Consider the following 18,771-nt stretch of genomic DNA (forward strand, 5'->3'; position numbering starts at 1 on the left):
TGATCCGTCCGCCCATCTGTGCCATTGGTCCATCAAGGTTCCAGAAATAATCAATGATAAGGCCGGAAATTAACATAGCCTTCAAAATAAAGTAAGCGTGCCTGACATCAAGTCTGTACTTCAAGTTGAGAATGTTACTAAATGTGATATTTGGTAATAATATGCAAATAATACCATTTTTAAATAATGTTTTTACATTGACAAAATACATCTATTTTCACGATATTCAGGTTGGTATTATGTGAACCAGGTTAGGCAACCGGTTTTATTTTGAAAGTCAAAACCGGATGTTTCAATATTTCTTAAAGAATGTCACACTTGACGCTGTTCTTTCCACATACCCCGTGATATCCCAACAACATAACAAAGTGGGGGAACATGGCGAGTGGAGAGGAGGCCAGAAGACGCCCCTCGGTTACCTCCTCCTCGGTCGGCCTTGAGTCTCTGTTCGCTGCCGGGACTTCGGAGCAGATCTGCGGGGACGCGAGCCCGGAGCTGGTCCTCCTGCGGGAGAGACTCCAGGGCTGGCTCCAGCAGTACGAGCCCATCCTGCTATGGGTGCAGCGGCTACTGGTGTGGGAGAGGCCGCTGTGCAGCATCTGTGTCGCCTTGACACTCAACACATTGTTCTGGTAACCATCCGAGCTTAGTCACGTGTTCACCTTTTTGTGACATCTCAATAATGTTGCGTTGAGTTAGCTGCGAGAAGATTGGTCAAAATAAGCTAATCCCACGTATTTAGCATAATGCTAACGCAGTTTGCAAAACAGTTTGAAATTAATTTTCAGCTAGGAAAATTGAGCGTCATGCATTACACACTGTCAGATAAAACACTATTGTGCAGACATAATTGATAACAGGAGTTATTTTGAGGTGTTACACAGCCTAATCCTAACAAGCACTCATGTCATGCTCGCTGGCCCAGGCCCTGGTCACCAGCTGACAGTGACAGCTTACCAACAGAGGTGCAAATGTATTGACTTTAACTTGGTGACATGATATGATTTATTTGCTGAACATCATCCAGACTGTGTGTGTGTCTCCACAGGCTGCTGTCATCCACCTCCCTGCGGCCTCTGTTCCTGCTGAGTGTGTCCCTGCTGGGACTCATGCTGCTGGAGAGATGGAAGCCCAAGATGCCCATCATTACCAGTAAGCCCTTTATGTAACTTGAATGAAAATCTCCTGTGCTCTGTTCACTCCTTAAGGCTCTGTAATAGTCTTGAAAAGCTTGTTTACAATCAGCTGCTAATTGTGTGTTTTCTCCCACTGCAGTTCAACATGCAGAGCCTCCCCCTGTAAGGTGTGTAGTGTGTACATGATAAACAGATGACTTGTATTGTAGTTTTTTCTTCATGATGCTGGTCTTATGTCTTCATATCCTGAAGTAATTCATGTCATGTTTTACATATCCATACATATAATCACAACAAATGTTAAGCTACCAGTCAAGTTTAGTCTGTTATATTGGTGTTCATCTGTGTCATTACAATAACATGGACACATGCATTACCTCTGCAAGCATTAAAGTACAGTCTGAAGCCCTTTAAGTACAGCTTTGTGTTTTTTTCAAATGTTGTTTTCTGTGTGTATTGTTGTTTGTGTGCAGCCACACGATGAGTGTGGAGCAGCACCTGCTCAGTGTCCCTGAGCTCAGCCACCACCTGGCTGAGGGCTTCCTGACCTACCGTCTGTACCTGCAGGAGACGCTGCAGTACAAACAGCAGAACCATGGCAAGGTACACCCTGTCGACACCTATTGTCACATGTTCTCCAAGTGTTTGTGTTCTTGGTTAATAAATGCAAATTCACATTGTAAATCTACAAGGCATGGTGCAATCTGTCTGATTTTAGCTGGCGCTGCAGTTACCAGACGTCCTCTTCCATCAAACACACCTGCACACATGCCATGTTTCACTTCCTTATTTTACCCCGTGCTGCTTTAAAATGTAAAAAAACGAATTTGCTTACTTACTCTGTTTCCCAGTTCTGTGGGATGATGTGCAGCAGCTGTTTTGTACTCGCTGTGGTTGGACATTATGTACCTGGAATCATGATCTCCTATATTATTGGTGAGTCTCTAATGGACATAAAGCAACTCTTGTGCTCCAGCCCTTCATTTACACTGGACTGTGTGTTTGTCCTGACTAACAGAGGGTGTGTGATAATAGATAAGGATACCATTCCCCTGTGGTTTGGCCTTCCCTGTTAATGTGTGTGCTAAATATCAGGTATCCTATTGCAACCCAATCTTCTATCTAATAGGTAATTCTTTAATATTTGTAGTGAGAGGATATTTTATTCAAATCAACTGCTAAAACTTCACATTTAGATAACGCAGCTTGATCTTCACTACATAGTCAGCCGTTTTGTTTGCATGCCCCCTGCGAATATGCAGCGTTTTGCTTTGATACTCATGAAGGAAGAGGCCGTCTAAATATTTTGTCTGTGCACCTGTTCAGTGCTGAGCGTGCTGTTATGGCCGCTGGTGGTGTACCATGAACTGATCCAGAGGATGTACACGGGCCTGGAGCCGATCTTCATGAAACTGGACTACAGCATGAAGGGAAAAACCGAGCACCGCAAGCACGACAAGAGGAGTGAGTGCCACCCTGACACCTTCACGCTTTAGATTAAGGGTCTAACTCGCCGTGCACTACATCAAATTAAAACCCTGCAGCTATTGAAACGCATGCTTGTATTTCAGGATTCAAGCACGCGAGGAGGAAGTGTAACACAAGGAGTTTTGAATCTAATGAGATCAGCTTTTCTTTGCCCTTTTATACTGATAACTGTAGATATGTTTTAGATGTATAGTTAGATTAAATTGCATCACTTGATAAAGAAGGCGTGGATGGAGAATACTATTTTTGAAAACGAAGTCTTGGACGTCTTTTCATTCATGCTAATTTTCCTTGACTGCAAAGGGGTATTCGATTTTAATGATATGGTTTTAAAAAGTCCTGACTGAAACGTGTTGATGTGTGTTTTTTAACAGAGGTGAAGAAGGAGGGCGAGGAAGGGGACGAGCCGAGAGCTGAGACGGAGAGTGAGAGTGAGGAGGAGCTGTCCTGCTTCGCCACCACGGTACGGAGACACACCTGCAGACTGTACTCACATTACACAGAGAGCAGGCTGGGGGAAGGGGTGTGTAGGATTAACAGAAGCAGTAATAGTGTGGAAAGCAGGTTATGCTAATAAAGCTCTGCAGTGTTGTGAAGTAAATGGCTTTAAGCAATATATTTCAAGTACTACCACATTCCATTAATATCAGCACGTACTCTGTTTCATTCAAACACTGTAGTGTCAGGTGTTCAGTCACTAAGCTGGGTCTGTGGAATGAGATAAGAATTTGAACAATAATGAGGGTTATCTGACTGGTCTCCAGCAGGGCAGATTTACATAAAGCCTCACTTATATTCACCCTTTTATTGTTTTCATCTCAAGGGTTCAATAAGTGCAATTGTGAGAAGGATAATGATGCGTTTGTGTTATAGCCAGACCCGGCGCCAGAACAAATCTAAAGGGAGGGCATATGGTTTTCATGGGAGGGCACACAAAAGAGTCACGTGCTGCGGGCACAATATATATCAAACAGCAAGGCCAACAGCATTGTGTAAAGACGCACACTTATCGTAAATACATACACAAATAAAGGGCAACATAGAAACCACTTTTGAAACATTGTGTGCGTGGCAGCACAAAACACTGGTAAATCACGAGCAAGGCACACTGGTTAAGGATGGCAGCTTCCTCATCGCTGCACTCGGAGAGAAATAGAGACGGAGACGATGAGCTGTTTAGCCCGCCTTGGGCATGGTTTATTTTCCTTTGCACTGCACTCGGACATGCTGTAGAGTGAATCGTGGTCACCTCTGAGAGGGAGTTGGTTGACAGCTAAAAAAGCTATAATATTAACGACAGCTGACACGTAATAACGGCTCCGTGCAGCTGATCTGCACCAAAGTACTTATTTCCTTATTTGTTTCCTTGCGTATCTGTCTCTCTCTCCACAAACTCTCACATGAAATGTGTTCTTTTGATGCGGCATGTCTTAGCAGTCCTTTATCAGTCTAATGCGTGTTTCCAGTCGCAAAAACCTTTGACAGTAAAAGCCGCATCAGATGAAGACGTATTTACTTTAAACTGTCTACAGGGGAAACAAAAGGCTGCGTCTGCTTAACGAATATTCAAGCCATGGTCTGTTGTGTACCATGCAGCGGCTAAAGTGCGCTTCTTTCCTGAAAACAATCTCCCTGATAACGATCCAGTTTCACCTGATTGGGTTTATTAACCCCAAGATCATCTGGGGCTGTTGGTCTTTGAGCGGTTGCTGGCCCAATAGTACCTGTTGATGTGCTGCAAGGTAGCGTCTGTAGTGGAGGCACCGGCACGGAGGAGGAGGATGCTGGCGGGTGTGGTACAGGGTGTGGCAACGCAGGTGGTGACGGTAGGGGCAACAAGGAGCTGTGCCTCAGAGGACAGCGTTGGTGGCGGCCGCCTTGATGAGTCAAGGCTTGGGCTCGCTAACTCAGCCCTGGGGTTTGCCGAGGTCAAGCGTGCTGCTGCAACGGCAGGTGCAGGGTCGCCAGCAGCTGCATCGGCTGCAGTTCTTTCATCGCTATTTCGTTTTAATAAATCTTTTTGACCTTTTGAGCCAATTTCTGATGTCCATTTTGTAATTCAAACAGAAATGGGAGTCTACAGAATGCACAATAAACAAATCCAGAATAGGCGGCAGAGTGTGACGCTGTGATTGGTCTAAATGTGGACGAATCACAAATCACAACAGACACATGCCTTTATTTGACGTAGCCTGCGATTTTTTTGTTTTAGTAGCCTACTATCTGACATCACATACATCGTAGCATAAAAGTTCACAGTTTATTTATAATTAAAAAAATTAAAATTAAAATATTATTTTAATTTTTATAAATAATAAAATCGTGTTTATTGGGGGAGGGCAGGAATGTCAAATGGGAGGGCCTGGCCCTCCCTGGCCCTCCCACGGCGCCGGGCATGGTTATAGCAGTGATAACGCTGTGTTTTTTGTGTTGGTCAGGTGGATGCGAAGACCACCGCTCTGGCGATGGCCATCACAGACTCCGAGCTGTCAGACGAGGAGGCGTCCATCCTGGAGAGTGGGGGCTTCTCCGTGTCCAGAGCCACCACTCCTCAACTCACGGACCTCTCTGAAGGTAAAGGATCCTCATCTCAACATCCCTTTATGCCCAAACTATGCCCTTTGTCATTCTGGGTAATTACAGGATGTTCACATTTTGTCCTTTTACTGTCATTTTCAACCATACACGCCTTGCTCTGTGAATGATATTCCGCTTATATGATCAAACGTTTTTTGCCATCTCATCTCTCCCACAGATCTGGACCAGCAGAGTGTACACAGCGACCCGGAGGAGGCCTACATGAGGGACCTCCCCGAGTTCCCCTCAGTGGAGGAGTTCCCGTCCATGGAGCTCCACTTCCCTCTGCGGGGCAGCGGTCAGGGAGACGGAGCCCAGGCCGGTGCTCCGCCAGAGGGGGAGCTGCTGAGCCCCATCAGCCTCCTCATCCAGCACCTCGCTTCTCCGCTCCACTTTGTGAACACGCACTTCAACGGCCACGGTGTACCACCCGGGGGCGAGGGAGGGGAGGCAGCGGGGAGACAGGCGGGAGACGGGAAGGAAGATGCGGTTACCCAGGATGCACAGCAGTCGTTGGAGGCACTGAGCGAGGAGATAGTGAGCACGGCCATCTCCACCGTGGTGCAGAACACTCTGTCGGCCCTGCTGCGCTCCAGCGAGGACCCCTCCCTGGCTGAGTTCCTCCCCACTGAAACCCCCCCGGGCCCTCTGGAGACCCCTACCACCGAGATCACTACAGTAGAGGCCGGCGAGGTCCTGGACGAAGCGGCGGAAAGCGGCGTCGGCGAGGACGTCCCCGACGACACACTGGTTCCCACCGAAGAAGAGGACTTTGAGCTTCTGGACCAAAGTGAACTGGAGCAGTATGACGAGGGGCTGGACCTTACCTCTGACAGACAGGCGGGGGGGTGGTGAGACCCCTCTGTCTCCTCAGCAGCCACCACAGTCATAGCTTCCCTGTTGCCTCACCCCCTTGTGTTTTTGTTTTTATGTGTACGTTAGACCTACATTATCTTCACACATACTGCTATATACAAAGCATTTATCAAAGTTAGCCGTTGAATACTGTCGGTCGCTGATAAGGGGGAACATGTGGAGATTACAAGGGTCTGTTCAGCCTCGCTTTAAAACTGGCTTTAAACCATAGACATCATTATTTTCAGAGGTTGCAATGTATTTGAAATCTGGATTTGGTTCATCTCACATTGAAATCTGCTTGATTTAAAAAGCAGGTACATTTCTTCCTGTCAGAATAATGATGCCTTTATTTCCCCCCTTGGCTAAGAGCGTAACCCTTCCACCTTGTTTTCATTCAGATGTTAGTCAGATGGGTCTATGGAGAGTTGTTGGATGATATAACTAATAATATATGCTATAAATTATTTTATTTAACAGTCAGTCGGTTTATTGTTAAGCTTAGGGGGAGTTTAAAACTAAATTCAATCTCCTAAATTGCCCATAATGATTGTACGATATAATGTATTCCCGGAGTTAGAGTAGTGGAACAATAGTCCTTCACCTTATCCTCACCTCCAAGGTCTCCAAGGTTAGATTTCTGACAGAAGCACTCAGTCATTAGCGGTCTTTCACTTGTTGCCTGGAAATGGAAACGTTGACTTTGTTGGATGTTGAACAGTAGTAGATCTTTACCCGTACACACAAGTGACTTTGTGGCAAGATAAAAGAAATGTTCCTCTGTAATTGATGCCTCTTTTTTATCAAGAGAGTCCATCCATACGTAATTGACTTTACCCTTGATTTACAACTCTATTGATTGAAGTGTTGTCATAAAAGCCCCAACTTTCTTTCCCTTGTCAAGTCATCACTGGGATATGTATATTTACCAAATAACCTCCTTTGTGCCACGACAAGTGCATGTCCATGCATCGCGCACGTGTTAACCATGATCATGATTTGAGGCACATTTTTAAAGGATTATTGGAGCAGATTCTTTTTTTTGAGGGACATTGCAATTTAAAATGTTAGAAAATGACAAAAAGAAATCCAGCACTATGCTCGACTGTATCAAGAGGCCGGTTTTGCTTTTTGTAAACCACTCGGCATCCGAATCTCAGGGGTGGGTTGTACAAATTGAACATACCGTGGCAGAATGTGTGTCCATTTCCCGACTTGTCGCAGCACTGTATTTGTACTAACCCGTCCTTTTTCAGTCGATGCCTCCTTGTGTATAGTGTAGAAATGCTAAAAAGGAACGTGTATATTCTGCATGTGAAAACAGCGCTCTGTTCAAGTTCTCCTTGTCGACTGACAAAGTATTGCACAATTTGTGAGGAAAGAAAAATCAATTTGAATGTTTCAGGTTAAAAGAGCCCATTAAATCTAGTTTGTTTATATTTCATTACCAACAAAGGGGAAGTCTCCAACTGTAAAGGCCAGGGATTACATCAGATTTAGGATATTAACAGACTAGTTTATGTATTGTAGTCGTGTGTTTTATGCTTAAAAATATCGCTTCTTGAACTATAAAAAAGGCACTTATTGAAATGTACAATTAAAGAAAAAGGAATATATTTTCTAATTTCTCCTTTTCCATAAAGTACTCAGTTTGGTCTTTTACATCTGAAAATATAACAGCAACGGACGGGTTTCACAAAGCGGAACACACTTTATTGTCATGAAACTGGTCAAATAAAACTGCAACACCACATGTGAAAGTTTGAGAATAAAAGTACAAACTGAAACAAAAATAAGATGTGGCAGTGAGATTCTTCTGGATTACTTCATCATGTTTTACTCTGTTGTTTTAATCGTCCATTAACTCTTTGTTATGTATCGCTCGCAACCGATCAGTTCTTTCTCCTGGGGAAGAAAATCCTGTTAGAATTTGTTTTAAACACCATGATATGTCAGATTGTGAGCACCATTGTTCATTTGTGTGTAATTTCACAAACCTGCCGGAGTTCACTCGCCGCAATCTCAAGTCTCTTCTTCAAATTGTCTTCACGTGTCACATCAGACAGCACGGACCACTTCCTGTGTGTGAAAATGACCGGGACTGAGAGGACGATGCCACCTGGGAGATTATAGTCACCTACAAGCATCCAAAGGAGATTAGTTCAAACACGAGATCAGCCAAAATCAATGTCTGAGATGATTGTATCCTCACCTGGGCAAAGCACTCCCAAAGAGAAGATCTCATCTGGACCACAAATGCCATTCCACGCCTTTAGGACCTCAAGGATCCCATTAGCGAGCGACATGGGAGCAGCACGGCAGGTCTTTGAAGCCACAGCTGCACGCTGACAACGCACCAACTCCTGGAAGTCGGTTTCCAACCATTTCCTGGAAGAGAAGGAGATTCATCACTTTTGTGGGGACGTTTCAACTGTACATTGAACTGAATCCCCTGCAGGGTACGGTTTGGTTGGCGGTTTTGCCATTTCATATAATTAACTTTTAATTATGACAAACCTTTCTTGGAGGATGTTTTTGGCTGGTTGGGAAAAGTAAGCTGGTCCTTTGATTGGCCCATCATAGTTGAAAACCTTTGCTCTCTGGAGGTCAATATAGAAACTGCCGCTGATGTTTCCCCACACAATGACGTGTGTGACATCTACAGCAGAAGGAAGGGATCATTCATCTTGCTTAAGAAGGTGATGTATTTAAAATACCTATTGTACAGAGGGAGAATTTCCTACCTGACGTCCTCACTTTCAGCTTCCTTGCGATGATGGCCCTCGCTTCATTCTCCAGCTGAGTTGCCACGGTGACAAATTGGTTGCTGTCAATCACGTTTACGTTGTCCAAAAGCAGTGAGCATCTCAGGTTGACAAAGGAGTCCCCAGACACGATGACCTTTACCTCCCTGTTGGCCCGTGTGTCAATCAGCTGTCCATACTCTCTGTATCTGTCTGAGATTCTCTTCACCTTCCTCTTCATTTCCTCCTCATCTTCTGTATCACTGTCATCAGACCAACACTCATCCTGAAGTAGAATGACATCAGCTTCTTTAAAGGCCTGTTCCAGATCTGTGTGAATGGTCACCTGTGAATGAATACAGTTAGATGGCTTCATTTTCCTTCTGATTAGGTTTAAAAATAGTCTCCAAAAAGAAGCATACTTGATATAGCAGAGGGAGTGCCAGGTTCTCCGTCTCCATCCTAAGCCACTGAAGTTGCTCCTCTTTCCCCTCCAGGTTTAAAAGGTGGAGGCTGATAGCTGAAGTGTTGGGGAACACCTCAGCAGAGAGCAGGTTGGGGATCAGGAAGTGGCCGGTTGGGCTGAGAGCGCTGGAAATACCCAATCTGTCAGCTGACACTTAAATTTGTTTTCATCTTTTTAATTTTAATTTCAAACCAACCTGCTGAGCCATATATGAAGGGGTTTAATAAGACTGACACGATGTTGCTCCTCTACGATTGAGTTCATCTTGGTTTCCAGATTCTCTGATGCAACACTCAGCATGATATCTGTAAGCATATCTGATGTGACGCTGTAATAGTCCTGCACAACAAAGGATGACAAAAATAACATGTGGCAGACCTAAACCTATAATCCAAGCCATTTGTTATACATATTTCTCACAGTTTAAAGAACATATAAGGAAGTCATTAATGGGGACAGAAATGATGCAGCATAACAGGATTTACTGTAGGTTTATAAGGGATTTTGAAGGGTTATATACCTGACAATGCTCTAGGAAGTCACTAAACCCCCCTAAAAGCATCGCTTTCCCCCCTTGGTCCACCAGCTCCCTCCAAACCAAAGGGGACTGCTCGTGTTTCCAGCCATTTCTTGTGCAGGTGTCCTCGAGCCATTCCTATCGAGAGACAAGTGAGAGGAAACAGGATAATTATACTGATGATTTGTAAGTCAAAGAGACTTAATATAGTTTAAAAATAAGCAATATTACCTTCCATGCATGTGGAAGGACTGAGATCTTGTGGATCCTGAAGTTTGGCAGACATCTCTGCAGACTGTCTGCTAATAGTTCCGCTTTGGCGTAATGTGGGCAGTCAGTTTTGCCTGAAGAGATAACAAGTGTAGCAGTTATATGTTTTATATTCTACATCAACACGTTAAAAGAAAATGAGTTAGATCACACTTTACCAGCGAGCACAAATTTAGCCATTGCATCCCGGATGGCGTCGGTTGCTAGGAAACTGTGGGTGTAGCGCTTATTTGAGTCCGTGTAGGAAGCGCTGCAAGCAAACATAAAACCAGGGCCTGTTATTGTGATAAATAGGAGGCCTATCATTAAATATGTACACCATTTAGTGGTATAAAGCGTGATAAATATTTTACTTGACACATTGTATATTTACAATGACCATTTTTTACTATATTGTGACAGTTCGTACTGAACCGGGTTGACAGGGGGACTTAATATGGCAGCGCACACAGCACGGAGCAGCGCATGGGAGTGCTAGCAAATATTAGTATCGGTTTAGTGTAATGTAGCCCTGTGTCCCTTACTTTAACACATTTCAACTCAAATTGAACATGTTTTAGTAAGTGCCGTGTGTTTCTTTATGACAGTTACTTGTATGTTGGAGTAATAAGGTATGGTGCGTCACTTTGCTAACATTAGATAATGTGAGCTAGCCAGTGTTTTTGGAGGAGCCAGTCCGTTGACCTTGTGTTTATCTTCAGTCATAGTACTTTGTAATACTTCATTTTTACTAATTACTTATTTGAAGTAACCGTCTATGTGGCCAATAATGTAAATAAAGTGTTGACTGAAGCTAATTTAGAAATAAATGCCATACTTTTTACATTTTACTGAAATTACTAGCTAAATACCTGATTGAGATTTTTCCTTCACATAGGACATTAAGCACACAAGGACTCTTTCTATCTCGTCCCCTAAGTCATTACAGTACAATGTCTGCCTGGGTGACAAAAGAGGTAATGAGATGGGGATGCCTTTGCAGCCGCAGGTCTCTATGGCAACAGAGCAATCTAATGGGGAAGAAATCACCCAAATACACATCTTTCCCCAGTCAGCAGTTAGCACGCATATGGGGCACAAAGCACCATCAGACATGCCTGGAAAGCAACCGTGTGAGTTCAGTGAGGTTCTACTCAAAGGGGACGATTCACAGTGAGGTCCTGGAAGAGAAGGAGCCTCTTTCCTCTCCCCTGGCAAAGTATTCGCTGCCCGATGAGAACCAATCTGAAAAGACGGCCCCAAAGGAGACACAGTGGACTATATCTTTAATGAACCGCCTGAAAAGCTGTGGCTCCCCGTCAGACGTGTTGGAGCTCACCTCCGAACATGCACCCACGTTTAAGCAGATCAGCTCGTGCCTGTGCCAAATCTGGTTCAGTACTAAGAAGATGCCGGCTGATAACCAGCGCTACGAGCTGCAGCTCATGTTTGAGCATCCTGGTTTTAACGTGCTGCTGCAACAAGCCATGACGAGTGTGGGGCGAATGGGCAATGGAGACATAGCTTATTCTCTCCTGAGTATGGTCAATCTTGGGGTTCCTCAGAGCAGCCGTGTGATCCAGACTTTTCTCCGAAGCTGCCAGGTAGTTTGCGAAAGATTGACCATCAAGGAAATGTAATTTTCCATTTGGAAATGTTTTTGTTTTTAACCCAAGTTAATGTTATTGTCCACTAACAGGAGAATCTGAATGACTTTGATGAGAAGAGCTTGTCCATCTTGGCCTCCTGTATGCTACACCTGGAGCCCAGCAACAACACTGACGCACTGAAGGATGGCTTGAGGTCAGGATTGTGTTGTTGTTGTTAGGAAGACCCCTTGAGATATTTACATGACAACTTTTTTTTCAGATTTGGAAACATTTTCGTTTTTTTGTGGCTGTGTCCTAGGATGGTGGTTGAGGCCCGTCTTCCCGACATCAAGAACGTACAGGCTCTGCAGAATATGATGCGCATGTTGGGCAAAGACGCCACAATGGGCCTCAAACGCAAATTCGAGGTTGGTGTATGAGTCCTGGTTTTAACCATATTTAGTGTTTAGACCCTGATTTATTTGATTCTAAATTTCTCGAAGTTTATAATTGTGCAGAAATGTCCTTGACTATTTATTATTAGATAGTTCATATCTAATAACAGCTATCTCATTGAAATATCATAATATTTATAAACTACAGGGCATGACCAAGAAATGTGTATTTCACTGTCTATGTAACTGAATCCATTCCCCATTGACTCAATCTGTCCCCTGCTTCCTCCAGGAGAAGGCCTTATCAATGTCGAATGACTTCAACCTTCTAGACTCCCAGCACATAATCACCGCTATGGCCACAATGAAGTTGCACTCCAAACCACTGCTGGGCATCTGCAGTAAGATAATTCAAGGTAAACACGGCTCTGAATTCTAGTCTATAAATGAAATCAGAAGTATTTTCTCATTGTTTGATTAACCTGCTAATCCCTCCTTTGGTAGAAAACATCAATGGGATCCCCTTCAACCCGCTGTTTGAAACCTTGCAGTCGTACAGGCTGCTGCAATACAAAGACTTGAAGCTGCTCACTGACTTGTCAGAACACGCCGCCTCTATGATCGACATATGGACTAAAAGACAGGTGCTGCAACAGAACCCTCGTAAAATCTCAATAATACAAACGGCTAAGCAAGAATCTATCTTTACAGGGTTCTTACGGTCATTAAAAACCTGGAAAAGTCATGGAAATTCTAAATGCTAATTCCAGGCCCTGGAAAAGTTATGGAAAACAATATTTATGGAAATTGAACTAAAGTTGCATCAAATATAATTTATATTTTATCTAATCGCCGAAATAGTAATACTATTATGATAATAAATATTGTATCATATAGTAATGAGACGTAAAATGGCATTTAACTGATGAGGTATTTTGCTGGTGAGAGATTTTAATTAGTAGCTGTAGAAGCTAGTAAGCCAACTATTGGATTTGTTTTAGATAGGCACAACATGTTTCAGACCTTATTTTCCTGTTCCATGTTAAAATAAACCATTTTCAGTGGTACCGCTGAGAAAGAGTAATTTTTTTAGGTCATGGAAAATTAGGTAACGGTCATGGAGAAGTCATTGAAAATCATTGGTGAAAAAGTGTATGAACCCTGTCTTTAAGTGTTTTTAAAAGTGTCTCCCTGTCTGTTCAGGTGGTCCTCTTCCTGTATGTGTGTGAGAGGCTCGCCTTCTGTCCCGCCGCATTAATGGAGGCATTCGCTGGAAAAGTGATAGAAAATCCCAAAGCTCTGTCACTGAAAGACCTGCTCTGTGTGGTCAAGGTTTACTCCACTCTCAACTACGATCTGCAGCACAGGAGACAGCAGTAGGTCACTCGCATGGCTTCAAATGATGCTCATACACAGGCCTAACATTCATATTTAGCAGTAGATATAGCAACTTGCTCTTTTTTTAGTTAGGATTTCTGTAACCTTTTTTTATTAAACAAATATTATTTATTTAGAATTTCTTTGTTTGTGAGCAACCCTAACCCATTTGTGGTAGGTTTTTGTATAAAGTCTGGTTTAAAACATTTTTTAATGCATCATTTAAATGACAATTGGTTTGCTTTTTGCTGTGGCAGGTTCCTGGATAGTCTGATCCCGGCTCTGGTCTCCTATATGCCCAAGATGTCCAGCTTTGAGTTGTTGAAGGTGGTCTATCATCTGTGTCTACTGGGCCACTTCCCCTCTGCACTCCTGGAGCCCCTCCTGCAGAGCAGCACACTGGAGAAGTTTAAATTCACAGGTAAGACAAACACAATCTTTTTTTTGTATTCCCCCCACACTTGGACCTTTTTGGAGTTCATTTATCTGATTATTTTTCTCCTCAGATCCCAATTACGTCCCCAACCAGGAGAGGATGTTTCAGACGGTGAACTTGTGCCTCCATCTTGAGCATCCTGCGTTCCCTCAGCCCCTGACGGTGCCCCCCACTGTCATGGGAGCCCCCGCCCTGGACAGTCGAGCTGTGATCCCGGAGCTCTTGCAGTGCCTGCAGAGCATGATGGAGGACCAGGCGAACACCACTCTGCAGGAGAGGGTGTTGCTGTTGGGCTTCTACTTCATAGGTAAACACTATCTGGAATACTTCTTTATTTGCCTTGCTCCACTTGCTAAGATAACTGAAGTATTTCGCTTGTGACTCGTAGATGGAGTGATAACCAAACCTCTGCCGTCTGAGACTGATAGCGGCAGTGCAGAGAGCAGACCGAGGTAAGATCAGTCTGCAGGAGATAACCTCAGCTGACTCTTTAACACGTCTTCGTTGGTATTTTCTTTTTGATCTATCGTGATTATGTGAGTTCGTCGTGACAAAAGGTGGAGAGGGTGTTCAGCCGGGCAAATCTGATTCCACAACCTTTTTTACAGATGCTTTAATATCATTTTGAACTCATAGGATATTCAGGTACAACCTTTTGTCACTTGCTTTCACTGAGGAACACAGGCTGGTAACAATGTAAGACATGGTTGAAAATGATGTGTTTAAAAGGCTTATCCAGCAACTACCAACAGCTAAACAAATATAACTTCCATATGTTTTAAAAACGCTTTTTTAATTTGAAACCAAGACAAAAAAACCTATTAAAAAAAATCAAATAAATGTAATAACCCTGCTGTGTAAAGGTTAGTTGTCTTTTAACCAAACACCGCTTTCCCCCGTCCTAGGATTGCAGTCCTTTTCCCAGCACACTCTAGTTTCTGCTTTGGCACGTCCCATCCCCGCGGCATTCTGGCTCTCAAGATGCGCCACCTGAAGACCCTCGGATATGACCCTGTCTGGGTGAGACTGAGAGACGATTACAGTTTGCCTCTGTCTTTTCTAAGGATCGAGTTTAAACTGTTACTTTAAGTGTCAGAATAATATTGATTTCTTCATTTCCTGTAGCCTCTTAAATGAAACCTTCCTTCACCCACAGTTCCTCGTTTGACAATCGCTTGCTAACATTTGATCGGAAGACAAATTATACTGATAGCACTTGACGAAGTTAGAGTAACACAATGTACGTTATCCTCTTCCTGTCCTCCAGGTGACGGAGCAGGAGCTGCAATCTACGCCAGAGGAAAAGAGGACGGATTTCCTCAGGGGTCGGATTTTTCCAGAACTCAGATCACAAGCTGAAGTGGAGAAACTAAACCTAAACACTAACCAGGAGTCACAAACTGTGTAATCATCATGAACACACAGGTTGTGGTTAGCTATTTATAGCTTTGTATAGAATGAGGAAGAGAAACAAATAAAGTATTGTTATAAATGTGCTCTGGTTTGGGCGTTTTCTTTTCTAAGGGTGAAAAATCTGCATCTCATTTGTTATTAATCATCCGTCTGCAATTTGTTCAAAGCCTAACAGAAACAACATGGTGGCGGTTGATGAGTAAGCTGCTGAATGAAACCCATAAAAATCTGTGTGCTCGCACAGAAACTGCAAGGTGAGCAGTGTAAAGGTAGTTTCTTTGAAGCACACAGGAAACCGTGCACATTATTGTTTGCCTCTCCTTATAAACTCCGAACTGGTGTTTCTGTGTTTCTCAGAAATGAGCGTGGAAAGAGATTCACACCAGAGTTAGTAGAATGTTTTATTATTTATTTCGAAATGGTGGTCACTCGTGATTCACCACACAGGATTTGTAATGAGGTCAAATCCCCTCATTCAGACGCATGGATCTGTTTCAACCACAGAGGGGTTCCTGCTGCAGATCAGTGCAATCCTAAGAATTGTATTCTTTAAAAAAACGGATATAAAAAGAGCTTTTGCTATGTAGACAAGTACAGAGAAAGAACAATGAACTTAACAACCTGAGCTACTTCACGGACACCTGTGTTTTTATATGTACACTAACAGGGGTAACGTTAACTGAAGTGCCTTGGTCCAGGATTCTGGACCCATTTGTTCTTCCTGCGGTCCCGGGGTGCTTTGGGTTTGGTGTTCATGTAGTCAGTGTGGGACTCTGAGCTCCTCCACTTCACCTGTAAGAGAACAGCATCATATATAATGCACTACCATACCCACATGGTCATAATGTCATATCAGTGAGGACGAAAGGGACATGTCTTCTGGGGATTTGGGTACCTGACGTACCTTTCATAATTTCAAAGAAAAACGTTTTTGAATGAATAAGAAACACATGAGTAAAATATTAAAGCATTTCAATATATTGAACAAGACAGTCTTACAATATTTTAAGAACAATATATGTCTCTTTTTTGGTGTGCATCTAGTTTAATTATCTATTTCTCCAGCTCTAAAAAGCTCAGAGGTTCTTGTTGTATTTTGAAATGCTTCCTTAGTTTCAAAGACATACATTCGAACATTTGACATACACTATAGAAAGGGTCATAAAAGGACAATGGCTGTTGCTCTGTAGTTTAAATACCGGTTTCCTTCCAGACTCATGTAGTGTTACGTGATCTTACCCAGAAGATGCCTGCAATGATAGTGGCAGTTACGCCGTAAATGCCAAGGACTACAAGCCCCAGAATCCAAATCCAGAGAAGTCCATCAGTTTGACCTCCACCTGCTTTTGTGTTCAAACTGCATTGATGTCCTGGAGGAAACATATTCAGTGACTATATGCACACAATTATAAATATTCCCCTGTTTCCTTCCAACCTTTAAGAGATATTTACCTTCTACTTGTACCAGGATGAACACAGTACTTGGCATTGTCTCAATGGGAGGGGGGTGAAAGACTGTGGCCTCACATCTGTAGAGACCGAAGCTGCTGGCATTCACTCCCGTCAGCATGAAATGCACTGATTTATGTTCTCTGTTTTCATGTAGTTCGACTTCTGCCTTGGTCGGAGGTTTCCATGTGGTGTTTCCACTGCAGATCCAATTTTGCTTGGAAATCGATTCTTCGTTCTTGAGGAGGTTCAAGGTCGCGTCTCGCTGGTTCAGCTCCGGGCAAGGCACGGGAGCATCGCCTCCGAAAGGTACGCAGATAATTTTCAGCTCTTCTGCAGAGAAAAATGTTGATAATATATTCTGAAAATATGTGTCTTTCACACCAATGTGAAACCAAAACCAAACAACTTGCAAAGGAAACGTCCATTCACAGCCAACACTCCTGCAAACATTGATTTATAAGCTAAGTGAAATTAACACTTTGGACCTCATCATTTCAGTGCACCTCCACCCCCACACGGATTTGATTCAAAAGCAGCACATTTGCCTCTTTTACCCACATTTCACAAGAATCACTGAATGACTCAATGATGCCACTCAAGAGGTGGAGGTCTTGATTTACGTGATGTATTGGAATTGAAATAGAGACTCTCTGTAAACTGTTATAGTCTTTAAATTGAGGCAACGCTTTATTTTCAAATCTCCCTGTTGACTTGTTTACATAGAAAAATCTCAACCCACAAATTCAGCCGACATTTTTAGACTTAAAGTATCCTCTTAGGCACCAACCAATATATAAACAGCCAATGAGATATATTCAGGATGGGGCACATCTCTGATATTTCTGATTTAAAATCCCACATTTTACATGCATAAACTTAGCAATCAACCCTAGATATACAGTGTTCTCCTACCACATGAATCCTAATAATTATGAGTATATGAATGACTAAACTTACGTGTTTTGTCAGCCTGAGATAACCTGCAGCTCAGGAGGATCATGAACATCCAGCAAGCCTTCATCTTCTGCACAACTCGCCTCTACCTCATCACCTAACACAGGTCGAGCTCCTTCAGCACACTGTAAACGCTGCAGATAAATGTGATCAGGTACTGCGATATTACCAACCCGGGTTCAATGGAAGTGTTCATTTGACTACAATGCCTCAGTGTGTGTGATTACAACACTCCCACGGCGGTGCAGAGAGTGCAGATACACATCCTCTCGTGAGGGAAAACATCCTGTGGCAGAGAAACGCCTCCTCTGCTCAAGTTTCCGCTCTCTCCCAGAGATTGTGACCTTTGATGCCTTACACATTTTGTTAATTTAACTGTGTTAATTTAGACATAAAGCAAGAAGGATCTGTGAACCAATTATGTGTTATATTGCATCATTGTGTGGAGACAAAGATTAAAACAGTGGAAGGAAAAGCACACCTTTGAACAACTCTTAGTTAAGTATCTACATTTACTAGAATACCTTGTAAAATATGAAGCATGAAAGTTAAAGTATAGTAAAATTCCCATCTGCTGTGTAGCTGAATGTTGCACAGTTTGAGGGTAAAGTGAGTGACCAAAAGTGCAATGACCTGGTGTTCCATGTTTAAATGTTTTCTGAACACTAAACTGACGTGTGTCTCCCAACATTAGCTGACTGGCAGAGAAAATGTCTGCGAATAACACACTCTCTTTACACTGTGTGAGTCATTGAGTATGACCTTCATATATACAGTCTATGAGTATGACACATAAATACTCATAACATGTACACTTTGTTAAAGTGAAAAGAAAAATGATTGTATAAAAAAAATGGGGATGAGAAAAAAAGCAATGTCTTTGTTTGTCCACTAGATGGCGACACATCCCTTTATTTCTTTAGTTGTCTTCTGTTACAAGCCACAACACATGCTTTGCAGATACAAATGTATATTAATTGCAAACATTTAATCTTCTTCAGGTTTACCAGCCGAGAGCAGGGATTGGAGACCACAAAAGGGTAGAAAATGTTTACTCTGTTGGAACACATGGTGGCAAATTCATGGGATTTGGAAATGGGGATTATGACATTTCACAAATGTT

The 18,771-nt window shown here is 43.0% G+C and overlaps 4 protein-coding genes across 6 annotated transcripts; 2 read left to right on the forward strand and 2 right to left on the reverse strand.

The window, feature by feature from the left end:
* Nucleotides 1-330: 330 nt before the first annotated feature.
* Nucleotides 331-7,849, forward strand: retreg2 (reticulophagy regulator family member 2). The gene is made up of 9 exons (XM_034217318.1): nt 331-632; nt 1,049-1,152; nt 1,276-1,303; nt 1,610-1,739; nt 1,988-2,072; nt 2,463-2,600; nt 2,999-3,087; nt 5,063-5,198; nt 5,380-7,849. The coding sequence occupies exons 1-9, from the start codon at nt 379-381 to the stop codon at nt 6,054-6,056; spliced, it is 1,641 nt and encodes a 546-aa protein (XP_034073209.1). The 5' UTR covers nt 331-378; the 3' UTR covers nt 6,057-7,849.
* Nucleotides 7,748-10,270, reverse strand: mdh1b (malate dehydrogenase 1B, NAD (soluble)). The gene is made up of 10 exons (XM_034217319.1): nt 10,212-10,270; nt 10,015-10,127; nt 9,787-9,921; nt 9,463-9,605; nt 9,223-9,391; nt 8,801-9,146; nt 8,574-8,715; nt 8,269-8,444; nt 8,054-8,193; nt 7,748-7,961 (listed from the first exon to the last, which is right to left on the reverse strand). Exons 1-10 carry the CDS (start codon nt 10,231-10,233, stop codon nt 7,917-7,919), a joined length of 1,431 nt encoding a protein of 476 aa, XP_034073210.1. The 5' UTR covers nt 10,234-10,270; the 3' UTR covers nt 7,748-7,916.
* Nucleotides 10,271-10,496: 226 nt separating this feature from the next.
* fastkd2 (FAST kinase domains 2) lies at nt 10,497-15,325 on the forward strand. 3 transcript variants are annotated; one of them, XM_034217315.1, is made up of 12 exons: nt 10,497-10,664; nt 10,931-11,636; nt 11,732-11,835; nt 11,941-12,049; nt 12,309-12,432; nt 12,521-12,660; nt 13,220-13,392; nt 13,651-13,814; nt 13,900-14,136; nt 14,218-14,281; nt 14,735-14,849; nt 15,097-15,325. In XM_034217315.1, the coding sequence occupies exons 2-12, from the start codon at nt 10,986-10,988 to the stop codon at nt 15,235-15,237; spliced, it is 2,022 nt and encodes a 673-aa protein (XP_034073206.1). In that variant the 5' UTR covers nt 10,497-10,664; nt 10,931-10,985; the 3' UTR covers nt 15,238-15,325. The 3 variants fall into 3 exon arrangements, with proteins under 3 accessions (XP_034073206.1, XP_034073207.1, XP_034073208.1); XM_034217316.1 differs by having other exon boundaries at nt 10,497-10,613; nt 10,926-11,636; XM_034217317.1 differs by having other exon boundaries at nt 10,530-10,612.
* A 311-nt stretch (nt 15,326-15,636) lies between these two features.
* si:dkey-1h24.6 lies at nt 15,637-17,878 on the reverse strand. The gene is made up of 4 exons (XM_034217373.1): nt 17,652-17,878; nt 16,695-17,024; nt 16,482-16,612; nt 15,637-16,034 (listed from the first exon to the last, which is right to left on the reverse strand). Exons 1-4 carry the CDS (start codon nt 17,713-17,715, stop codon nt 15,918-15,920), a joined length of 642 nt encoding a protein of 213 aa, XP_034073264.1. The 5' UTR covers nt 17,716-17,878; the 3' UTR covers nt 15,637-15,917.
* Between the last annotated feature and the right edge of the window lie 893 nt (nt 17,879-18,771).

This window comes from Gymnodraco acuticeps, unplaced genomic scaffold (assembly GCF_902827175.1).
Source record: "Gymnodraco acuticeps unplaced genomic scaffold, fGymAcu1.1, whole genome shotgun sequence".
Taxonomy (NCBI): domain Eukaryota; kingdom Metazoa; phylum Chordata; class Actinopteri; order Perciformes; family Bathydraconidae; genus Gymnodraco; species Gymnodraco acuticeps.